General features: G+C 43.8%; 1 protein-coding gene across 11 annotated transcripts in view; it reads right to left on the bottom strand.

Moving 5' to 3' along the window:
* Window positions 1–22,302, bottom strand: part of macf1a (microtubule actin crosslinking factor 1a) — a 281,499-nt gene that overhangs the window by 246,618 nt on the left and 12,579 nt on the right. The window contains exon 1 of one of the 11 annotated variants that reach the window (XM_083925599.1): window positions 9,086–9,825. The exons of the other annotated variants lie outside the window; for them this stretch is intronic. Within the exon in view, the coding sequence (XP_083781725.1) occupies window positions 9,086–9,179 (94 nt within the window). The 5' untranslated portion in view covers window positions 9,180–9,825. Of the gene's footprint in view, window positions 1–9,085; window positions 9,826–22,302 lie in introns of those variants that run through there. 11 annotated transcript variants of the gene reach the window in all.

The following is a 22,302-nucleotide window of genomic DNA, read 5'->3' as shown; positions in this document are numbered from 1 at the left end:
TAATAGTATGAGTTTCATGACAAAGCACAATTACAACCCTTAGGAAAGTAGAATTACCACCTTTCCTCCACCGACCAGTCAAATAGCAGTTTACACCCAAACTGTCCAGACTTACAGAATATACGTGGTGACAACGATACCAGCATCTGATGCAACATCAGTGGTATTTTTAATACTGGTGTCAGTCTCATAACTGTACATGTAACGTATTCAGACTGATAATGAAAGTCATTATAGCGCTTTATTTGCAGCTCCTGACGTGACAGCGAAGATGTGACTGGAGGAGGAGGAGGAGGAGGAGAAGAAGGAGAAGGAGAAGGAGAAGGAGAAGAAGAAGAAGGAGGAGGAGGAGGAGGAGGAGGAGGAGGAGGAGGAGGAGGAGGAGGAAGAGGAGGAGGAGGAGGAGGTTGTATTCTTGCGGGCAGAACTCGACCGTGAGTGGAGAGCAGGAGCGAGGGATTTGAAAGGGGAAACTAGGCCACGTGGAAAAATCCAGCTGTAATGATCCAACTGCGGGACGGGCCGATAGCATGTCTGCCTCCCTCCTCTCTCCTCTCTCCTCTCTCACTGTCTATCTTCATCTCTTTCACTCTTTCACTCTGCACTTACACTCTCTACTCTCTCTTTTCTGATCTTCAGTTCAGTTGTTTGCTCTTCCATTAAACAATCCATCTCTTTCTCCTCCCCATCCCCTCCTCTCCTCTCCTGAGACCATCCCTCTGCATCTCTACATTTTTATCTCCTTCTCCATCTCTTCTCCCTCTCATTTCCTCCAGTGTCAGAGATCGCTCGTTCAATAGCCAGCTGCAGAAGCGAAGAGCACATTTCCACACTCTGCCCATCATCTAATCTCAATCACTCGAAGGGCTAATTTTACTTCTAACGGGGTCACATGAGTCCAGAAGCGTGACGTTGCTCAGACACAAAGACAGGACACATGAGAGAGAGAGAGAGAGAGGCCGATGTTAAAGATGTTATATAGTCAAAGCAGCAACAGATACACTCCAACAGGTTTCATGGGCTGGTTGGAAAAGCACAGGCAGCCTTTGTACGTCCACCGTGTGTGGAGAATCAGAGAGACGGGTACAAACACACTCACGCAGATCTGGAGAGACAGGAAGAGCCGGCACGCACTGGTCCGAAACTTCCTGTATCCCATGAAAATGCAGCACGTCAGCAAACACTCAAGTCCCAACCCTTCCTGACGCTCTGTGCACTTCCTGTCTGACTTACTAGGTCACAGACCTCTGAGTCTGCAGGGTTTGCCATAATTCACCTCAACTTTACATTTACTGTACGATGCATGCGTGATCAGATCGTGTTCGTACAAATTTACAATTAAAAGCCAACAAGATGGGTTTTTTTGGTGTAACAGTGAAACATAGCTCATTGAAGTGAATATCAGTTTGATTGTAATTTATGCGAGTTTGTTAACAATTTCCATACCAATCTACGTCATATGTCCTTAAAGCTGAAGTAGGTGAAAAGCCTCTCGGACATGAGCCAATGGGAACGCTCTCACTCTCTGAACTAACCTGCGATTGGCTAAAATCTCCTCTCACAGCAGAGCCAAGAGGAGGTGCAGACTTGAATTACAATTTGATGAAAGATGAGTAAGGAATTTTTGCCCAACAACGCCAAAAATAAACTTCCCACCCCAGCTTTAATATCATGATATTAATCTCAGCCATGCAGACCCTCCCCGGTCCAGATGAATCATGAAAAAGGCTGTTGGATTCAGCACTGAGACGTGTTAAAGATGAAACGATTACTTGATAAATCAATAAGTCGGCTGATCTGAAACCATTTAACTACTGAACCATTGATCAGACGAAACAAGCCATTTCAATATGGCACAGAGGAATGTGTGGATAGCATTTATAGACACGATGATTAACATTTATTCATTCATTCATCTTCAACCGCTTATCCCGGGGTCGGGGTCGCGGGGGGTGCTGGAGCCGATCCCAGCTGACATTGGGCGTGAGGCGGGAAACACCCTGGACAGGACACCAGTCTATCACAGGACACATAGAGACGAACAGAGACAGACAACCATTCACACCTACGGGTGATTTAGAGTCATCAATGAACCTAACACGTGCACGTCTTTGGACTGTGGGAGGAAACCGGAGCACCCGGAGAAAACCCACGCAGACACAGGGAGAACATGCAAACTCCAAACAGAAAGGCCCAGGCCGGGATGCGAACCTGGAACCCTCTCGTTGTGAGAAACTTTATTTTTATAATCTGCAGTTGTATCTGCACTGAAGGCAACTGTCCCGGTGCAGCCCTACCCAGCAAACTCACTGCATCTGGAGGTCCGGCCGTCAACAGCAGCAGCTCCAGTCTGCAGGTCACAGTGATGGAGGTGAAGCCAAAGACCGAGACTGAGCTTTATTGGGTTCAAGTCTGCTGCATAGAGAAAATGCCCTCATTTGGATTTGGTTTGAAGAGTACGATCATCTTAAAAACCAAATAGTGTTTAAATGTCTGTATGAGCGTGTACATGTGTTACATTTAAAGAGTGTGTGCACAATAAAACATTAATCCTGACGAGCAGAAAAAGGTCTCAAAGAATGTGTCCTTTGCTTCATTGCTACATAGCAGCTTAGAGGGTCCACACACACACACACACACACACACACACACACACACACACACACACACACACACACACACACACACACACACACACACACACACACACACACACACACACACACACACACACACACACACACACACACACACACACACACACACACACACACACACACACACACACACACACACACACACACACACACACACACACACACACACACACACACACACACACACACACAGAGGGCAGCAGGCGCACTGAGCTGCCTGGCACGGCCTGCAGACTGATGAGTTAGAGGTGTTAAGTTTACAGAAAGAACATCGTGATGCCATCCTCGGCCAAAGGTTTGCAACAATTTTGAATCCCTCTAACTAAACACACATACACACACACACACACATTACCAAGTCCACACACACTTGACTCGACACAGGATACTGACGGCTCACTTGACCCGAGCATATCCAGACTGAGCAGGATTATGTTTTGCAAAACTGAATTGAAACAGATTTGATCTTGAGAACAAAATGAATATACTCCTGTATAAATATATAAGGTCTGCAACTAACGATTAATTCCTTGTCGATTGTTTTCATGATTACTAATTACTTGTTTGGGCATAAAATGTCATTAAATGGTGAGAAATCGTCGACTAGTGTTTCCCAAAGCTCAAGAGGACGTCCTCAAACGCCTCCTCTCGAAGATATTCAGTTTACTGTCACACACGAAGCAAGAAACCAGAGAATATTCACATTTAAAAAGCTGCAATCAGACAATTTTATCCTAAAAAATGACTCAAAATGATGAAGCGATTATCAAAATAGTTGGCGTTTAATAATATTATAATAGTTGACAACGTTGCAGCTCCAACACACACACCCAGACCGCTCAGACCCATTTTCTAGAGTCTATAATTGTAAAGGGCAAAGTTATGACCGTGGGTTTCCTGACCACCTTGTTCTTCTAAATGTCCGATTGTTCGGTTTCCTCGCATGTTTCCTGACTTATATTTGGCTCTGAACGGGTTTTTGGACTGCTGTGTGCCGGTCACGTTCAATGTAACTTATAAAATCCTCTTAAGCTTATGTCGATGTCATTATACTCATCCAATTAGGATTACAAAGGAATAAAAAGAGCCGAGGAGCCGATCCATACAGTGTTGCATGCTACACAATAATCATGGAGCTCCCTGAGTAAATATGATGCGAGTGTTGCAGTCGGTCGTCCCTGAACCATCTGGTTTTCCACTGACTCAGACTGTGTGTGACTCAGGCCCCGGTGTTTTTCCATATAGGCTTTAGATATCCTGTCATTGTTGCACAGCAGTTACACACCAGCACAAACACCCTACCACCCTGGTGAATTATTTAAGCTGGATCAAATGTCCCCCCCCCCCCCCCCCCCCCCGCTCCGGTTTCAGTCAAGTGATGCCACAAGCAGGACGCCAAGTTCACATTTCAGCGTCTTTTCTTTCCAGCAAAGGCTACAAGTGACTCACACACTAGCTGAGAGTAGGGAAAACACGCATATACGTACAGTAAAGGGCAAAAGTTTGGACAGTTTTCTTTATTTTCATGGTAAATGGACTTGTACCTATGTAGCGCCTTTCTAGTCTTCTGACTACTCACGGCGCTTTCACAGTGTTTGTCACATTCACCCGTTCACACAGACATTCACACTGATGGCAGTGGACATCTACACACCATCTAACCTAATCTAATGTAACCCTTCACACCACATTTACACACCCATATCTTGCCCAAGGACACTTTGACATGTGGACCGAGGGAGCTGGTGGTCGAACCGCCAATATTTCAAATGGAGGACGACCCACTCTGACACTGATCCACAGTCGCCCCGATTTTCATGACTATGAAAATCGTAGATGCACTTGGGGATACTTCCAAAGTTTTCCCAATTTTCCTACTGACTGACCTTTATTTCTTAAAGTAATGTCGGCCGCTCGTGCCATAATACAAATTCCAACAGTCTATTCAGCGAGACTATCAGCTGTGTATCCACCTGACTTCTGCACAACACAACTGAGGGTCCAGACCCCATTTTTAAGGCAAGAAATCCCACCTATTGAAGCAGACAGGGCTCACCTGTGGAGTGAAAACCATTTCAGGTGACGACCTCCTGAAGCTCATCGAGAGAACGCAGAGTATGTGCGAAGCAGTCATCAGAGCAAACGGTGGCTACTGTGAAGGAACTAGAATATCAGGCGTATTTACATTTTTTTGTTAAGTACATATTTCCACATGTGCTAATTCATAGTTTTGATGCCTTCAGTGTGAATCTACAATGTCAATAGTCATGAAGAAAGAAAGGAAACTCATTGAATGAGAAGGTGTGTCCAAACGTTTGGTCTGTACTGTATAAAATAGTGACTTATGGGGTCAAGTTCACTGCTGCTTATGAAAAATGACAACGATCCAGACGACCGAGGAAGGAAGGGCCAGAGAGGGGAAGTGAACGAATGATGGGGACTCGATATCATCCGAGACAGCGTGCGTGCTATTGTTGCTAACATCCTCTTCAAAAGGGCAAAACATCATTAGACAGCGACATACTGCAGCAGCACACGTCCTATTGAGGTGGAGAGGCTCCAGAGGACACAGAGCAGCTCCTGTAGGGTTCCACCCTCATTATAACACTGTCGAAGGAGACGAGATGTGAGGGTGGTGTTGACAGAACACAGGAGGGAAAACCTGCAGCCTTACAGCGCTGGAAAATATAACTTTAATCTATGCATATCATACTGTAACACAGAGCGCTTGGGGCTGTCGTTTGGTGGCTCGTGTCCCTCATATAATCTCCTGCTTCACCGGTGAGACGACTGCAGTAGATGCTCACTTTATCGACTCTATTAGGGTCAAAATACGGTCAAAACTAATGTTGTTTCTATTGCAAACTTTGAAAAACCAGCAGCCAGATAGCATCACGGTGATATTTGTGTCATTTAAATGCAGCTTTACGTTCTTATCTTTGCACATTATCTTCATTTTGCACTGAAGCTCTTTTCATTTGTTAAGTATTTAATTTACAGAGGAGTATATACGGAAATGACCTGAACTGCCCTCTCTACATTTAAAAAACAAAACACAAATGGACCTATTTGCAAACTAATCCCCGTCTAGTACCACTTATTCCTCCGGTGGAATAACACGGGTAGAATCAATTAAATGAGTTAATCCACTCATCTATAGAAAACGTATCAATGTATAAATAATTTACAAGAAAACATCTATTTCTCATAGTCTAAACTGTACGTGACTCTACTGTAATACGGTATTTGACATTACTCAATCACTGATGATGAAATAAATCACTGGTTTGAGAGTATAGCACCTGTAATGATGTTGTAGAGCAACAAATGCAGCACATAAACACATCTTCGGTGCAGATATACATATTTTGTTTTACAGGTTTTGGATGGCTCTCTCATTCCTGCGCCACATGTTTAGTCTAGCGTTTGCAGACTATCTCCACAGCTCTCATAGGTCTCTGCTGCACGAGTAAACATATTTAAAAAGGGGGGGAAACATTCTGCAGCGACGGTGCCCTTGCAACACAGATAGCGTGGGAGTGGAAAGGGGCGAGAACGCCGACTTAAATAGAATTTAGACTTTATTTATTCAGGATAGCTCCTTGAGATGAATCATCTTAGTTCCATATAACGGAATATAACATAATACAAAGTCAAAACAGAGCATCTACAGTGAGACACAAAACAGGACTTATACATGCACACAAACACAGTCACACACACAAGACTCTGCTAACCCGAGCTGATCTCCAGATGGCCAAAACTCAACCTCACAGTGAGTTCAGTGATATCTATGCTAAAAGAGCAGAAAGGTTACAGAGGCACAGCTTTATGAGATAAATATATGAAATACAAGAGTGATAAATAGATAAATAAAGAAATGAAATAAAAAACAAAAAGGAAAATAAATCAGGAGCAAGAACAAGGGGTTTGCAAATAAAGTGGCAACGCTTTGAAACCATGGAGAGACGTAGTCGACCTCAGGAGATCGTTCCAGTCTGAGCTTTGAATTAAAATGCACAACGACTTTTCTTTAAGTATTCTGGGAGTGTGGGAAAAAAGATGATCCGCGTGTCTTAAGTTATAGTGCGTACTATAAGGAATTAGAAGTCGTTTCAAGTCTAAAAGGCAAATTAAAATGAAAACAGTAACCAATGAAAGAGTCTTCTGGCTTTTGGGTTTAACCAATTCAGAGACTCGTAAAGAGCAAAGTGATGATAAATCAGCAGCGTTATCCAAACATCCGTTGACTCAGACCCTCACAAAGTAACTTCCTATACATTGATTGCACCTGCCAAATAAAAGGACCCGCAGTGCTTATGTGGCCATCACCGATGCCAGAGCTGGAGTGCTGCCCTGTGATCAGTTTGAGATGTCTAAGAGGCCCAGAGAGGCGCACGTCCAGCTCTTCCTAAATCAATGTGCTTCAGTTCCCTTCTTCCTTTGATCGCCTCCCGCATTGGCAACACCACCTCTCACGCCCTCAAAGGAAACAATTCTGCCGTCAGATAAAACTTAACTGCGGTTACAAACCGACAAATGGCGCTTTAATGGACAGCAATCGCTCGCTACAGGCCTGAGAAATGGACTACGGTCGTCTGCGCGCTGACGTGAACCTAGTCTGGATTTACAGCGAGAGAGAAAGAGAGGAAGGGGAAGGGACGGGAAGTCCTGTTCAAGAACACCTTCACCATTTAAAAGTCATTTTAACATTACTAGCTATTAATGGGTGGTTAGCACTGATGCCTCACAGCTAGAGGCTCTGGTTCCTGGTTCAAATCCCGGCTTGGGCCCTTCTGTGTGTTCTCCCCGTGTCTGCGTGGGTTCTCTCCGGGTTCTCCGGCTTCCTCCCACAGTCCAAACACATGCAGGTGGTTAACTGATGACTCTAAATTGCCCGTAGGTGTGAATGTTTGTCTGCGAGAGCGCTAGCTGGGATCTGCTCCAGCCCCCCACGACCCTGATAGGGACGAGCGGTTAAAGATGGATGGATAGCTATTAACGCCAGACGTATAAAAACAAATCCCCGACTGCTAATAAATACAGACAGCGTCTTGTTTGAACCAGTTTGAGTTATGGGTGTAATTTGTCACGTAGAACAATAAAGTGTTTATCAGAACGTTTTCCAATTAAAGTGTTTTCTGTTATTTATATCTTGCAGGACTGTGGAGACACACACAAGCTGTCTGCACATTTTGGCCTAGATGTGGTCCAGATATCACCACTTGTTTTCACTTTCCTACAATACAAAGCTTATTTCAGGGCCTGGAAAGCACAAGACCCGGGCAAAGCGTTGCCATGGCAAAGACGCAACAAACTGTCACCGAGAGCGTCTCCCAAAGGGCTTCTGCCTCTGTGGTTACACGAGGGTGCTGTACAGATGGATTACACAAGTGCTGATGAACCTCCTCACATCCCAGTTGTCTTTCTCCACCTGTCTCTCAATAACACACACACACAGCAACACACACACACACACAGCAACACACACAAGCCAAGACCAAAACCCCGAGGAGTTCAGTTTCATTATAATAATCAATAATTAAAAACCACCTCCTTTTCATCAGCACCAGCATCACAGATGTGACCCTGGTCTATCGGCTGTCCTCCTCACCCCCATCCTCTCCCTCTCCCTCACACACACACACACACTCCCCACCCCCCTCCCTACCACAGTCAATGGCAGTAGAGGCATTCATTTTTAAAGCGCCCCTGTCAGTGGGATTATAAAACAAGTCTGAATGCTGGTGCGAACAGGGGTAACAATAAGAGACACACACACACACACAGAAAGAGATCTGCAGTAACATAACACAGCGCCACTTTGTTGTTTCACCTTAAATGTGTGTTAAATCACCCCATCGCAGACAAACTCAACCTTTCCGCTGACTTGCAGAGCAGCAGCTCCAATGTTTACAGGGCAAACAGCAAACACACGGCGAAACATGAGGCCGTGTGGGTGAAATTCCCTGATGCTGGCGAGCAGGGGGACTTCATAAAAGTGCTTCCTCTGGTGTCTCAAAAGCACACAAGTGATTACAAGGGAGTCAGGGCAGTGCAATGTGCCCCCTACCCACTACAGATGGGAGGGCAAGGATGTGGCAGAGCTAGAAACACTGTTTTGTTTGTTTATCCAATATATCAAAAATGAAACAATCCAGATTATGACACTGGCAGTTTGCCAGAAGATCAATCCACACTCTCAGATGTGTCTGATTTGTTTTCCAACCCCATTGCTTTCATCCCCTGACACAGAACTAATATCCCCACAGGGACATGGGAATGGGCAACAGAGTGAAGCTGGTCCTGTGACTTTAGTAAATGATCTGTTTATTCACAGCTTAACTATTCAAACTTTCATATCTGAATGCATGCTACCAAAGAAAATTAGGATTATGTGCACCATCACAGCAGATCTCCCCCTTTACCTTTGTATCTCTCCAGCACATCCTCGTACGCCTGGGCGAACTCCTTCTCCTGGGAATGGTTTGTCGGCAGCAGACCCGGTATGAACCCGGCCATGGTGGCTCTGCAAGCGGGCTTGGGAGGAGAGAGGGAGAGGGGGGTCGGCCTGCAGACTACCGCAGTGACCCGGTCCTCTGCTGCTGCACGTCAATCCCCCAGCCCCGGCTCCTTGCTCTCCTCTCCTCGGTGTCCGACCCAACAGCACCGTGCGCGTCAAACTAGTGACTGTGATGCATTGACGCACACTAATAAAAAAGCCCAGGAGCTCACTTCCAATCGGGGTTAGATAATCCTTCTGAAGGGAATACAAAAGCGCGTTTTTATGGAAAAATATAGGACATTAAAGGCTGCTTGGATGGAGGTTACACCAAACGCTATCTCTCCATTACCGCGGTGTTCGTGCGTATGTGTGCGGGGACACACAGTCGCATCGCTCGGTGTGTTTGTCTCCGGCTTCCACCCGGCGACTGCTGCTGTTTGAGCCTCCTGTGTGGGAGAGGGAGGGAGGGGGTATGAGTGTCCGTAGAGGGGGGGCAGTGTGTCTGCTTCCGTCCCCAAAAACCGGCGGAGCTCCAGGCGAAACCGTATCCGGACTCCTTGCGCTTCCTATCCGAGGCTGTGTCGGCGTCCTGTGGATCCGAGGCGAGCCGCCCGAGCTCCCAGCATGCTTCCCAGCCGCAATGGCCGCTTCTCTCCCAGGCTTTTGCTGTACTGGTGTCTGCCTCCGTGTGAGTGTGTGAGTGTGTGTGTCCCTCTCCTGCTCAGGTTTCTCGGTTTTCCCTGCAGTGGCTGTCTTCCATCCCTCTCTACCGGCCACGCCAGGAAGCTCCGCCACAGGAATTTCAAGAGCCGGAGGGGAGGGGGGTCAGCTTTACGGGGCTACCGGCGGGAAATGGAGCTGCAGCGCCCCCAGGTGGTGGGCACGCCTCGGTGATACCCTTTCTCCCTCAAACATATGTCTGGAAATATACATTAATATGGATGCAACGCATTATAAGAGCCCTTATCAGAAAGTTACCTTACCTCTTATTGAAAAACAAACTTAACCAACTTATATTAGCCTGTACGAACATAAAGGCTACTCTACAAAGTATTAAGGGAGGTCAACACAACTGCAAGGAAGTTCTGGTTGTGGATGAGGTGAATTAATGGAGCATACTGCCATCTAAAGGCTGAGTGAATCAGGCAGTTGTGGGCAAAATATTCAAATCTAAGTGTGAGTCTTGTTAACGGACCAATAAACCCACAGATCTTTAAAACTAGATCAAAATGATTAAAAATTGATGTAAAACCACCACAAAGAGATGCAAAACAATCACATAGATGCAAAACAATCACAAAGATAAATAAAAAAACTAAAAATGGACATAAGACGACCACAAAGAGAAGCAGAATGACTACAACAGGGCTAAATGTAGACTCTTGGGGCTCTTGTTCCTACATAGGGCCTCTTACATGTCTCATAATCCGTCCGTGGGTTTATGGGAAATGTGGTTTAAATTTATAACCATCAAAGATCTTAAATGATGGTTTCAAGTCATTGAGCAAGTTCACATTTATTACCATTGATTAAGCATCCAAAGTTAAATGATGGAAACGACTCCATGCAGATATTCATTCCTTTCTTTCTCTCTTCCAGCCTGTCATTATTCTTTTATGTCGTCTTTGTGTCTCTACAGCCGGACTCACCCCTCATTTCAGGACACACACATTACGTTAGCCACACTCCAGTGGAAATACAAACAGACACCTTGGGGAATCCAAAATCACACACACACACACACACACAACACACACACACACACACACACACACACTTTCCGATCACAATACAAGTCGGGGGTTCAAAATGTTCATAATGAAAGCAAAAAAGGCCACACACACACACACACACACTAACACACACATGCACACACACACACACACACACACACACACACACACACACACACACACACACACACACACACACACACACACACACACACACACACACACACACACACACACACACGCACACGTCATGCAAACAAGAGGGAGGTTGTTGTGACCCTGGTCTGAAGGTCCCAGTTGCCTGCATTTCATTCCCAGTGCTGCAGAAGATGAGACGACTGAAAAAGCACAAACACATTTTGCTCTCTATACAAACAGTCAAAGTTTTCCAGTTCACTGGTATAAAGAGAAATAAGGAAGAGGTGTCAGAGCACAAGCGAAAGACTCAACCTGTGTGAAACCTTCACATCTCCATCTAGTGGTGGACAATGGGAATTGCAGTAGAATCTGAGTGCACAACTTTCTTTTGTTCATGTTCTTTAGGTCTAGTTTTGGTCTGAATTGGTCGTTTTTTTATGTTTTTTCAACGCTGAATCACTAATTTCCTTTTTTAAATTGAAATTCTTACATTTAACAAACACAGGTGAAGTCGCTACTCATTCCCTATCCTCCCTAAACACCATCAGCTATGTAGACAGACAATAATAGACCTACAGAGAGGCAGATGAGCAAAGGATGGACGGAGTCAGAGAGAGAGAGAGCGAATGTGGGGGAAGATGCATGAATAAAATAACACTAATAAGAGATGTGGAAGTCAATGGTTGTACTGAAAAACACATCAAAACAAAGAAAAACATAAAGAATTGACATGATAAGCATACAAATATTGATAATGCAACTATAATTACAGAGATGTATTGAGATGTAGCATTTCATTAAACTTATATAGCGCCTTTCATGGTACCCAAGGTCGATTAACAATTGGGGGGTGGGGGGTTAGGGGTCAAAGGACTTGGTGAAAAGAAATGTTTTGAGGTGCTTTTTGAACATAGGCAGTGACGGGGCAGAGCGGACATGGAGTTGTAGTTATTAATCGATGAATCGATCCATTTGCATGTTGTCTTTTCATCTTTTTGGTAACTTAAATAATAATAAATCCAGTCTAATGTGTGACTGAGTATTAAAGTGTGGCTGAACACTGACCTGACACTAAACTGAGTCATCTCTTTCTCTCGATCTGTCGCTCACTGGTTCCTTTCTGCAGTGTGTGTCCTCCTGTTTGTGTACACACACACACGCACATGTGGATGTGTGTGGTTGTTGTGTGTCTGCTCTGTTGTGTCATGCAGAGTCCAGCTGCACAGTGAATGTGCTCTGTGAGCCAAAGGGACATACAGTCCTCCACACATCAGCCCGACCTACGCCTCAGCAGCTCCACGTTGCCAAAAAACACTCCCCGAACATCAACCTCAGACATTGAACGTCCCATTTCTGACCCTTTTTGTCTCGGCCCTCGATGTTGTTCGGCTCACTGCCCGGCTACAAAAGAGCCAAAACGTCAAGCAGTGTGATCTGATTATCCAAGTCTGCATTTTTGTTTGAATTACAGCCTAATAAAGCAGCTCAGCGCCCTAAATAACCAGGAATGGGCGAGAGACTGAATGAAATTATTATAAACTGTGTGTGACTTGAATTAGTGTGTTATGTGGCTGCATGATAAGAATCTTAGTAAAGTCGACCTTTGACCTCTAACTGCAAACTCAATTATACTACAAAATGTCAACATACACATTTAAACCAAGCCTCAGAATAATGCGTGTGTATAAAATCAGAGTGAATGAACACGTAAGCAAAGTCTGTGGTTCATTAATTAACAATAATTATTAATGTTCAGTCCGTGAACTTTATCAGTATTTTACTTTACGTCTACAGCCTGAAACACGAGTATCTGGTATGAATGAATCTACTTTGGTTTATCTTTGAATTCATAAAAGACTCTAAACAGGATTTAGATTATCTACCCGTCTCTTACAAAAAAAGTCACATTCATTCATTCATCTTCAACAGCTTGTCCCTGTCGGGGTCGCGGGGGGCTGGAGCCGATCCAAGCTGAGATCGGGCGTGAGGCGGGGGACACCTTGGACAGGACGCCAGTCTATCACAGGACACATAGAGACGAACAGAGACAGACGACCATTCACACCTACGGGTGATTTAGAGTCATCAATGAACCGAACACCTGCACGTCTTTGGACTTTGGGAGGAAACCGGAGAACCCGGAGAAAACCCACGCAGACACGGGGAGAACATGCAAACTCCACACAGAAGGGCCCCAGCCGGGATTCTAACCAGGAACCCTCTTGTTGTGAGGCAACAGTGCTGACCACCACTCCACCGTGTCGCCCCAAAGTCACATTTATGTTCCATTATATTTTATATTTATATGTAAATATATATATTTTAACATGTTCAGTTATCTCTTTACACTCTAAATTTAGTTGCAGTATTATAAAAAAAAATTTTTTTAAATTGCTACTTTACGTCTATCTTAAAGGGGCATTCCACATATTTTACATTAATACAAATTACTGATTTATTTTAATAAAAAGCAGGATAATGTAGAGCGAGTGTGTTCATCAAAATGACCCGCTCTGTCAGGGTTTAATATGCAATCATCATCAGGAAGTACTCAAGTGACATCACTCGGGTATCAGGACTTGGATTGGAGGATTTCTATTTTACTCGTAAAACAAACTTGGGCGTGGAGTTTGAGCCATAGACTGTATAAAAATGGACGTAGCGTCTCCGTCGAGGTCCGTCCTCTAAATTTGATCCAATCGTCCTCACCTACGGGAGTCACCATCTTGTCAGACTTTGACTCCGCCTCATTTCCTCGGACCAAAAAAGGGCATGTATGTGACGTTGAGGGGAGGGGCGTACGTCCATCTGACTGACGTTTACCTCCGAGGAGAAGTGAGGGCCAGAGGCTAGCTGTCACTCAAGAGGCCACGCCCCTAATTATTCATAAACTTTAACCTCCAATAAAATAAAACAAGCCTGGTACAAAAAATCCACCCCCCTCAGTGTTGTCATGGAGATATGACCTAAACACACAGACCAGAATGTTCTTTTGTCCTTAAACAGGTTTAATGATGCTGTGTAAACGGCCTGTTTAACATGGGGGTCAATGAGAAACTGCTCTGTTATGAAACCTGCCCCTAGTGGACACTCAGAGAACTGACGGTTTTTGGCACTTCCTGTTTGGATCAACCAGGAAGTGGCTGTTGTTGGGACTTGGTGTGAGCAGGGAAAAGTCTGATGCATTATGAGAACTGTAGGATCCAGTGTGTTTGCAGTTTGACCCAAACGAGGGACTAAAAAACAAATTGTCGGCTTCTGTTTCTCCAATTTTGATCGTTCTTTTTTTTCCTCCAAGTTCACAAACTTTGAGTGCAAAAGTAAATCAGCGTGTGTCAAAAATATTTAGACTCTAGCTTCATGCTAAAAGCTTTATTTGATGCAATAAAATGTTAAATATAATAAACCGAAGACTTGTAGCTTAAATAACACACGTCTCTCCCCTCTCTTTCCTAAAGTGTTTATTTCAATCCACCCCCCTCAGTGTTGTCATGGAGATATGACCTAAACATGCAGACTATAATGTTTTAATGTCCCAGACCTTAAACAGGTTTAATGATGCTGTGTAAACGGCCTGTTTAACATGGGGGTCAATGAGAAACTGCTCTGTTATGAAACCTGCCCCTAGTGGACACTCGGAGAACTGACCGACTCACTGTGGTGGTGTGTGTGTGTGGGGGGGGGGTCTTGGTGAGAGCAGGGAAAAGTCTGATGCATTATAACACTGTAGGATCCAGTGTGTTTGCAGTTTGACCCAAACGAGGGACTAAAAAACAAAATGTCGGCTTCTGCTTCTCCAATTTTGATCGTTCTTTTTTTTTTTGTTGTGTCTCCAAGTTCCCAAAAGTAAATCAGCATGTGTCAAACATATTTATAATCTAGCTTCATGCTGAACGCTTTATTTGTTGCAATAAAATGTTAAATATGATTGACTTTAAACTGAAGACTTGTAGCTTAAATCACACACTTCTCTCCTCTCTCTCTTTCCTTCAGTGTATTTCTTTCTGCCTCTTTTTCGCCTTTCACCCTTTCTCCTCATCAAATACCTTTCTTTATCTTTCTTTCAACCAAGATCATCCTCTTTTTTATTGACTCCAACCTCATCTGCAGTTTGTTTTTCTCCCTTCGAACCATTTCTCTTTTCCCAGTTTTCATCTTTATCCCTCTTTCTCTTTCTCTTTTTGACCTCCGTCGCCCCTCAAAGTCATCATTTCTTTCCCCCTCCTCTTTGAACCTTGCCCTCTTTCCTCCACTCCCCCATTACCTCCTCCCCCGCTCATTCCCCGACTCCATTTCTTTCTTCTCTTCATTACTTTTTTACTCAATCATTCCCTCCTCTCTCTCTCTTTCCTTTCACAGACTCCCTCCTCTTTTCTCCCCCTCCAAATTAAAATTCTGACACTCTCTCTCTCTCTTTCACTGTTTGTTCTGCCCCCCTTTTATACTCTTAGGGTCTCTCTCACCCCCGCCGCCATTGCTTCTCCTCGCCTTTTATAACCATGGAAACAGAGGAGACCACGTCGCCATGGCAACAGGGGGAGCAGACTAGGCTTTTTTTTTCCCGGTCTATAGGCGTCCCTGTCAGACGCCTGCAGAGAAAGAAATGTGGAAGCAGCAACAGAAGCAGGCGGGCACGGAGGACGCCTACGTGACATGCAGGCAGAGACGTCTGGGGTCCTGATGTTCAACACTGCTGCAGCTACACACACACACACACACACACACACACACACACACACACACACACACACAGATATGTTGCCTCACACACTTTGTTTCGTGTCATCCTTAGTTTGTTTCTTGTTTTGCACGTATAAAACCTGGATTTTTCTGCCTACATTTTTTAGTTTTAGTCCTCCTTTTAAACTAAAACTAAACACACACACACACACACACACACACACACACACACACACATACACACACACACACACACACACGTTGCCTCAAACACTTTATTTCGTGTCATCCTGAGTTTGTTTCTTGTTTTGCACGTATAAAACCTGGATTTTCTGCCTACATTTTTTAGTTTTAGTCCTCCTTTTAAACTAAAACTAAACACACACACACACACACACACACACACACACACACACGTATGTTGCCTCAAACACTTTGTTTCGTGTCATCCTGAGTTTGTTTCTTGTTTTGCTCGTATAAAACCTGGATTTTTCTGCCTACATTTTTTAGTTTTAGCACTCCTTTTAAACTAAAACTAAACCTGCGGATATATTCACACAGTCACACACATAAGTACACAGTCACACTTTACAGATACGTTCAACAGCTTTGCTCTCAGATCATGTTTACAGAGATAAATTAGTCTCAGCGCTGGTGACGAATCTGTGTTTCATGAGCCACAAATACAAACGAGGTTTAAAATGTGTTTGTTTCACAAGTGCAGCCACTGAGAAGGGTAAAACTATTTTACAAATAATACATCAGTTAAATTCAATTTAATTTAATTTCAATTCAATTCCATTTAATTAAAATGTATTTACAGTGCCAAATCATAACAACAGTTATCTCAGGACACTTTACAGAGTAGGTAAAGACCACACTCTGTGACCTATTCATGATTTACAGAGACCCAACAATTCCCCCGTAGAGTTGAATTAACGTGTATTCTACATTTAGATTTCGCACTTCAAGAAACACAGAATCCACAGAGAAATGCACACAGTCCGCATTCAGTAACTGTTCGTTTAGACGAACCGTCAGGACTTCCTGTACGGTTTTGATGTCACAACTATAATATCTAATGGTAGAAAGTGCTGCTACAGCGCCGTTACAGTCATTTTCCAGCTGCAATGATGGAACAGACTGGACTCTTTTAGGAGGGGGGGAATGAAGGGACACGCTCTCTGAGGGGAATGATGTGTTTTTTGAACATTAAAGCATGTTAACGTGTTCTAGTAGAAACCCAAAATACATGTATGAACCTGAAGATCAGCAGAATAGGACCTTTAAACGCAACATTTTAACATTTAAGGATCAGAGGCTGTGAAAAGAGTCTCAAAACATAATATTTTAAGACATTTATATGCAAATGAAGCTTTCAAAAGCAAATGTTATTAGATTACTGAACTTGAAGATGGAAATATATATATTATAATATATATATATATATTTCTTCACACATATTTGTAAATAATGTTTGTATTTGTTGATCACGAAACACATTTTGACGCAATCTTTCCTCCGTACATCTAAAAGCTCACTCTTGGTTGGAAAATCCCCAAACTCTCATTCACATGAACAGAAAAACCAGCAGCTGTTGGGAGGTTTCATGGACATTCATGCTCAGCGGGCAGGCAGAGCCGTCCAGAGAGGCTGAATAACAACCAGAGTGCAGTCAGGGTGGCAGCGTCTCTCTCTCTACCCTCTCCAGTGTGAGTTCAAAACTCATCTGTTCACATAGCTCCTCGTGTTTGCTCTCTCGCTCTCTCTCTCTCTCTCTCTCTCTCTTTCCATTACTTCTGACTCACCTTGTCTAGAAGGAAAGCAGCTTTTCCCTCCTCTCGCGTTTATTTCCGTACTTTCTCTATAAATAAATGTTCCAGCTAAAGAAGAATCACCTGTAACACATATTTTCTGGCTTCACACTCGTCTAAATACTGAAACAATGCAGCTTATCGCTTCAGCAGCCTAATGTATTCATTTTCCACATTCCAGCCTGAATGGAAATCGAGGTCAATGTAAACACACAGTCCATATTATGTAAAAATGTAATATCATCACAATAGCCTCCACGCCTGAGCGGGCGCTGGACACGCCTGGGAAACACTGGATGTTACCAGTGGAATCACTCCGCGGGCTTACCGAGCGAATTTGGGAAGCGTCACTGTTGTGAGAGACTCCTGCTTTGTTTTGATGGTTTAATGTCGGAAACAGATAAAGAGGAATCATCCAAAGTTACACTCAAACCCATGCCTTTGTGCATTTATGGAAAGCAATACGTGACTTCTGAATAACAGCTGATCTCAAATGCATCACTCTTTCAAAAGGATAGTTCTACACTTTGCTAATTTTTGCCTAGAGTTGGATGTCACATAACTCTCATATCTGTCCCCTAAATATGAAGCTGGCAGCTTAGCATAAATGTAGCTTAGCATAAACACTGGAAGCAGGGGGAAATAAAGCAGATATAGCGTGTTAATTAGCGAGCTTTAAGAGTGTTTGTAGTTGGATTTTTGTGCATTTGGACAGAGCAGCAGATTGAGTTCACGTTTGATTTGTGGTCATTTAATTCATTGCAAATTTGTCTTTGAATATGCACGACTACATTAAAATATCAATAAGACAGTTACTCAAAGTGCGGCCCGCAAATGTGACATGAAATGCATGCATTATACTTGAACCATCTGCAGTCCATTTGAATGCTTTCACGTTCAAAAGCATACATTTACTGCATCAGACTACATCAAAGGCAGCTTGTGAGTGTCATGAATCCTAAGCTCTGTCGTAATGCTAATGCTGTTAGCTATAGTTAGCAATTTGACACACAAAACTTCAAGCACTCCTGAATTAAAGCTGCAGTCGGCAAGTCTGGCAGATCGCGTTGACTCAGTCAAATTTTGAATGTTTACAACTCTCACACCCCTCCCCCTCTACCACCGAGCTACACCGCTTTTTCTTCCATCGAGTGCTCGTCAGTGCGCGTGCACCAGATTCCTGTGTCTTCTCTCATCGATCAAACAGCATGGAGTACACAGTACACGTTACATGCAGGTAGGCTGGCTAAATTACTCATAGATAGCAATTGCTAACGTCTTTTAGCATATGCCTAGCTTGAGGCGTGTTTATGTGAACATGCGCAGGCGGGTAGGGGGATCTGTGGCGTATGAATGAACTGTGAACTGCGCTGAGTGGACAGAATGATACGGGCACGGTGGATTTTTGCAAAACAAACAAGAAGCTCTGGATGCATGTAGAGGCGTGTCTATATTTTCCTAAAACCAATATCTATGTTTTTCTACTGGAGCAAAGTGTCGGCTTCAGTGAATATGATCAAACTTCAGACCTTAAGAGCTTTTAACAGGATTCTTACAATGTTTTGCAAAAGAGCCCTGTCTCAAAAAGTCATCTCATCATCTCATCTCATCTTCAGCCTCTTTTCCGGGGTCGGGTCGCGGGGGCAGCAGCTTTAGCAGGGGACCCCAAACTTCCCTTTCCCGGGCCACATTAACCAGCTCTAACTGGGGGATCCCGAGGCGTTCCCAGGCCAGTGTGGAGATCTAATCTCTCCACCTGGTCCTGGGTCTTCCCCGAGGCCTCCTCCCAGCTGGACGTGCCTGGAACACCTCCCTAGGGAGGCGCCCAGGGTTCATCCTTACTAGATGATCCTGAACCACCTCAACTGGCTCCTTTCTGTCTCAAAAACTAATCAAAGTAACTTTTATGTTTATAATCAGCTCACATGGTGCATCTAAAAAATGGCTTCAGATCTAGTTTATCTCTTGGCCTTAAACTCAAAAACACAGGAGTTGTGCAACTTGTTAGATATCAATCTGTGAGAGTGTCACCTATATTTCATTTAGGGGAGACCTGCTTCATAACGAGGCGCAGACTTAAAAGTTTCACCAGCAGCTTGCATAAAGTAGATTCCACACTGCAGGTTGTTGGCAGTGTTAGAAAGGTGTCGCCTGTGTGTCAACCCCTGGGTGGTTTGTGACGGCGCCAACGTCAGCTTGGGCCGCTACCTGCTGCCGCCACAACAAGTCTGACTCGCTGACTCAGCCCAAAAGGTGCTGCCAGGAAACCTCCCTGTCCAACTGTCTCTTGCAGTAATTACATTAAATTAATTTTCCCTCTTTCAGAACTGCATTTTATTTACCTCACACACACACAAACACACACAAACACACACACACACACACACACTCAGCTGTGAATTTCCACTACATGTCACATTTTCATTCAACAGACGTTAAAAAAAGAGGAGTGGAAAAGTTTAGCTATTTTTCCCACAGACCGTAAAAAACACAAATCCCTTCTCACATCTGTCCGCAGCCATCACAGAAAACTAGACTTACGTTTGAACATCTCTTTCTTCTGCTTCAAACGACCAGTGCAGTGGAAAAAGATGACAGGAGGACAGAAAAATGACCCCGACCGTCTTTAACCAGCGCGATAATCGATGCCACATCGCTGCTCACATCTGGGTGTAATCAGTATTTCACATGTAAATAGCAAAGACACTTCATCTGTTGGTGTCAGGAAGGAATTTGAGGGCGACTGAAACGGTTTGCAGCGATTTCGTTTTGTTTGTGGAAATTATTTGTAATTAAGAAAAAGATCCATTTCCGCTCCGACTGAGGGAACATTTATTTTAGAACATTTTCACAGGAGCACGGGAGTTAGGAAGACACTACAGGTGAATAGAGTAAAACTAAATAACTGATTGATTATTCATTCATTCATTCATTCATTTATCGTCAACCGCTTGTCCCTGTCGGGGTCGTGGGGGGCTGGAGCCGATCCCAGCTGACATGATTACATGAAGACATTTATGAAGCATTATCTTATTAAACATGTGATCATTTTCATACATTTGCAGAACAAAAATGTGAACATAAAAATAAAGCAGGTACATAATTCTTGTTTCAGTTTGTTGATGTTTTAGAGTCAAAGGTTACAGATATATCTTTTTTTCACCCCATGAATCAGAAAATACTGTCAACAGCTATATAGAAATGAACTTTCTACATATATTTAGGAATACAGCGTTCTATAAATCAGGCTATGAAAGAACAAAACCCTCTGTTTAAATGAATTATATTATATTATAGCCCTGCGATAGACTGGCGTCCTGTCCAGGGTGTACCCCGCCTCACGCCCGATGTCAGCTGGGATCGGCTCCAGCCCCCCGCGACCCCGACAGGGACGAGCGGTTGAAGATGAATGAATGAATATTATATTATATAGTTAAATTCATACGGTCCATTTTCTTTTAAAACTAATAGAAATTGCATGTTTTAATATGCAAATGAGGCATTTGCTCAGGCTATTTTTGGAGAAATCTACAGACACACACAGACAAAGTCAGACGTGAACTTAGTTTTCACATTAAAGTAGAAATGTTTGTTTTTAAACCACAAGCTGCTTTTTATCTTCTCTGTTTATCTATTATTATCCCACGTTCAGACCGTGCATGTGTAAGTGTGCAAGTGACACAGTTCCAGAAATACACACACATACTTTAACATTCATATGCACTCTCCTCCACACATCCCCCCCCCCCACACACACACACACACACACTCTCTCTCTCTCTTCTCAGTTTTGCACACACTGACACCCTGCAGAAACACAAAAATATGCGTAACACTAAGACTGTAAAATAAATAAGCTTGGTAAATGAAATGAAGTCCAGCAGCTGCGGCTCTGTTGCACCACCTCACATTCACATCACCCTTCGCTCCAAACGTTACACACAGATTTAGGAAAGACGAGGCAGCTGAACGCTCGTCTTAAACCAAGAAGCTGATTGTAAAGACAGATATCTCTTCTCTTGAGGACGGATACAGAAGCTTAGAGAGTCTTAAACATTTACGCTGCAGGTCTGGAAGGGTCTTCCAACTGGAAATGTTTCCAGTGCAGGAAATACGTCTGAATCTATAAGAGCCACGCACAAACCCCTTCACCCTGTCCTGACCTACATGCCGTTTCCGTGTCTATAAAGTAGGTTTTCACTGTCGCGTCATCGCCTCCCCAACCCCCATCACTCCCTATGCATCCGACATTTTAGTTACACTGTTAGTGGAATTACAGCCAGTTTATTTCCCACATAAAAAAGGCTAAAAAAGGATGTCAGCACAAGGCAAAAACTATAACTCACAACAGTCTAAAGACAGGAGGGGTGGGCCTTTACGAGCATTACATGAGATCAGCTGAATATCGTGTTCACATGTCACAAGAAAAGCCATCTTGTCAGGCTCCAGGTGATGCGTTTGTGCTTCGGCTAGAAGTCGTCCGGCCAATCAGCCTCTTGTGAGGAGCTACTGGCAGTTGAGGATGACGCAGCAAACGATGCCACAACTCGTTCAAAACAACTTTTTTTTTCGTCATTGAGAGAAAAGAACGCCACCCAAGGTTTTTCTCTCAATGGAAAATTTGTTTTAAAGCTATTGTGTGTAACTTCTACTGCCGCCTAGAGGATTTCTGCATTATTACAACGATGCAGCCGGCGCCTCAATGTGACGTATGGCCCGGTTTAAGCCGCCACTTTATATTAAATTGAACATAAAGGGTGTGTGGAGTTTGCATG

The sequence above is a fragment of the Echiichthys vipera genome (genome assembly GCF_963691815.1).
Source record: "Echiichthys vipera genome assembly, chromosome: 13".
In the NCBI taxonomy this organism is placed as follows: domain Eukaryota; kingdom Metazoa; phylum Chordata; class Actinopteri; order Perciformes; family Trachinidae; genus Echiichthys; species Echiichthys vipera.
Note: the sequence above shows the minus strand (reverse complement) of the source record. Positions and strands in the feature narration are given on the sequence as shown.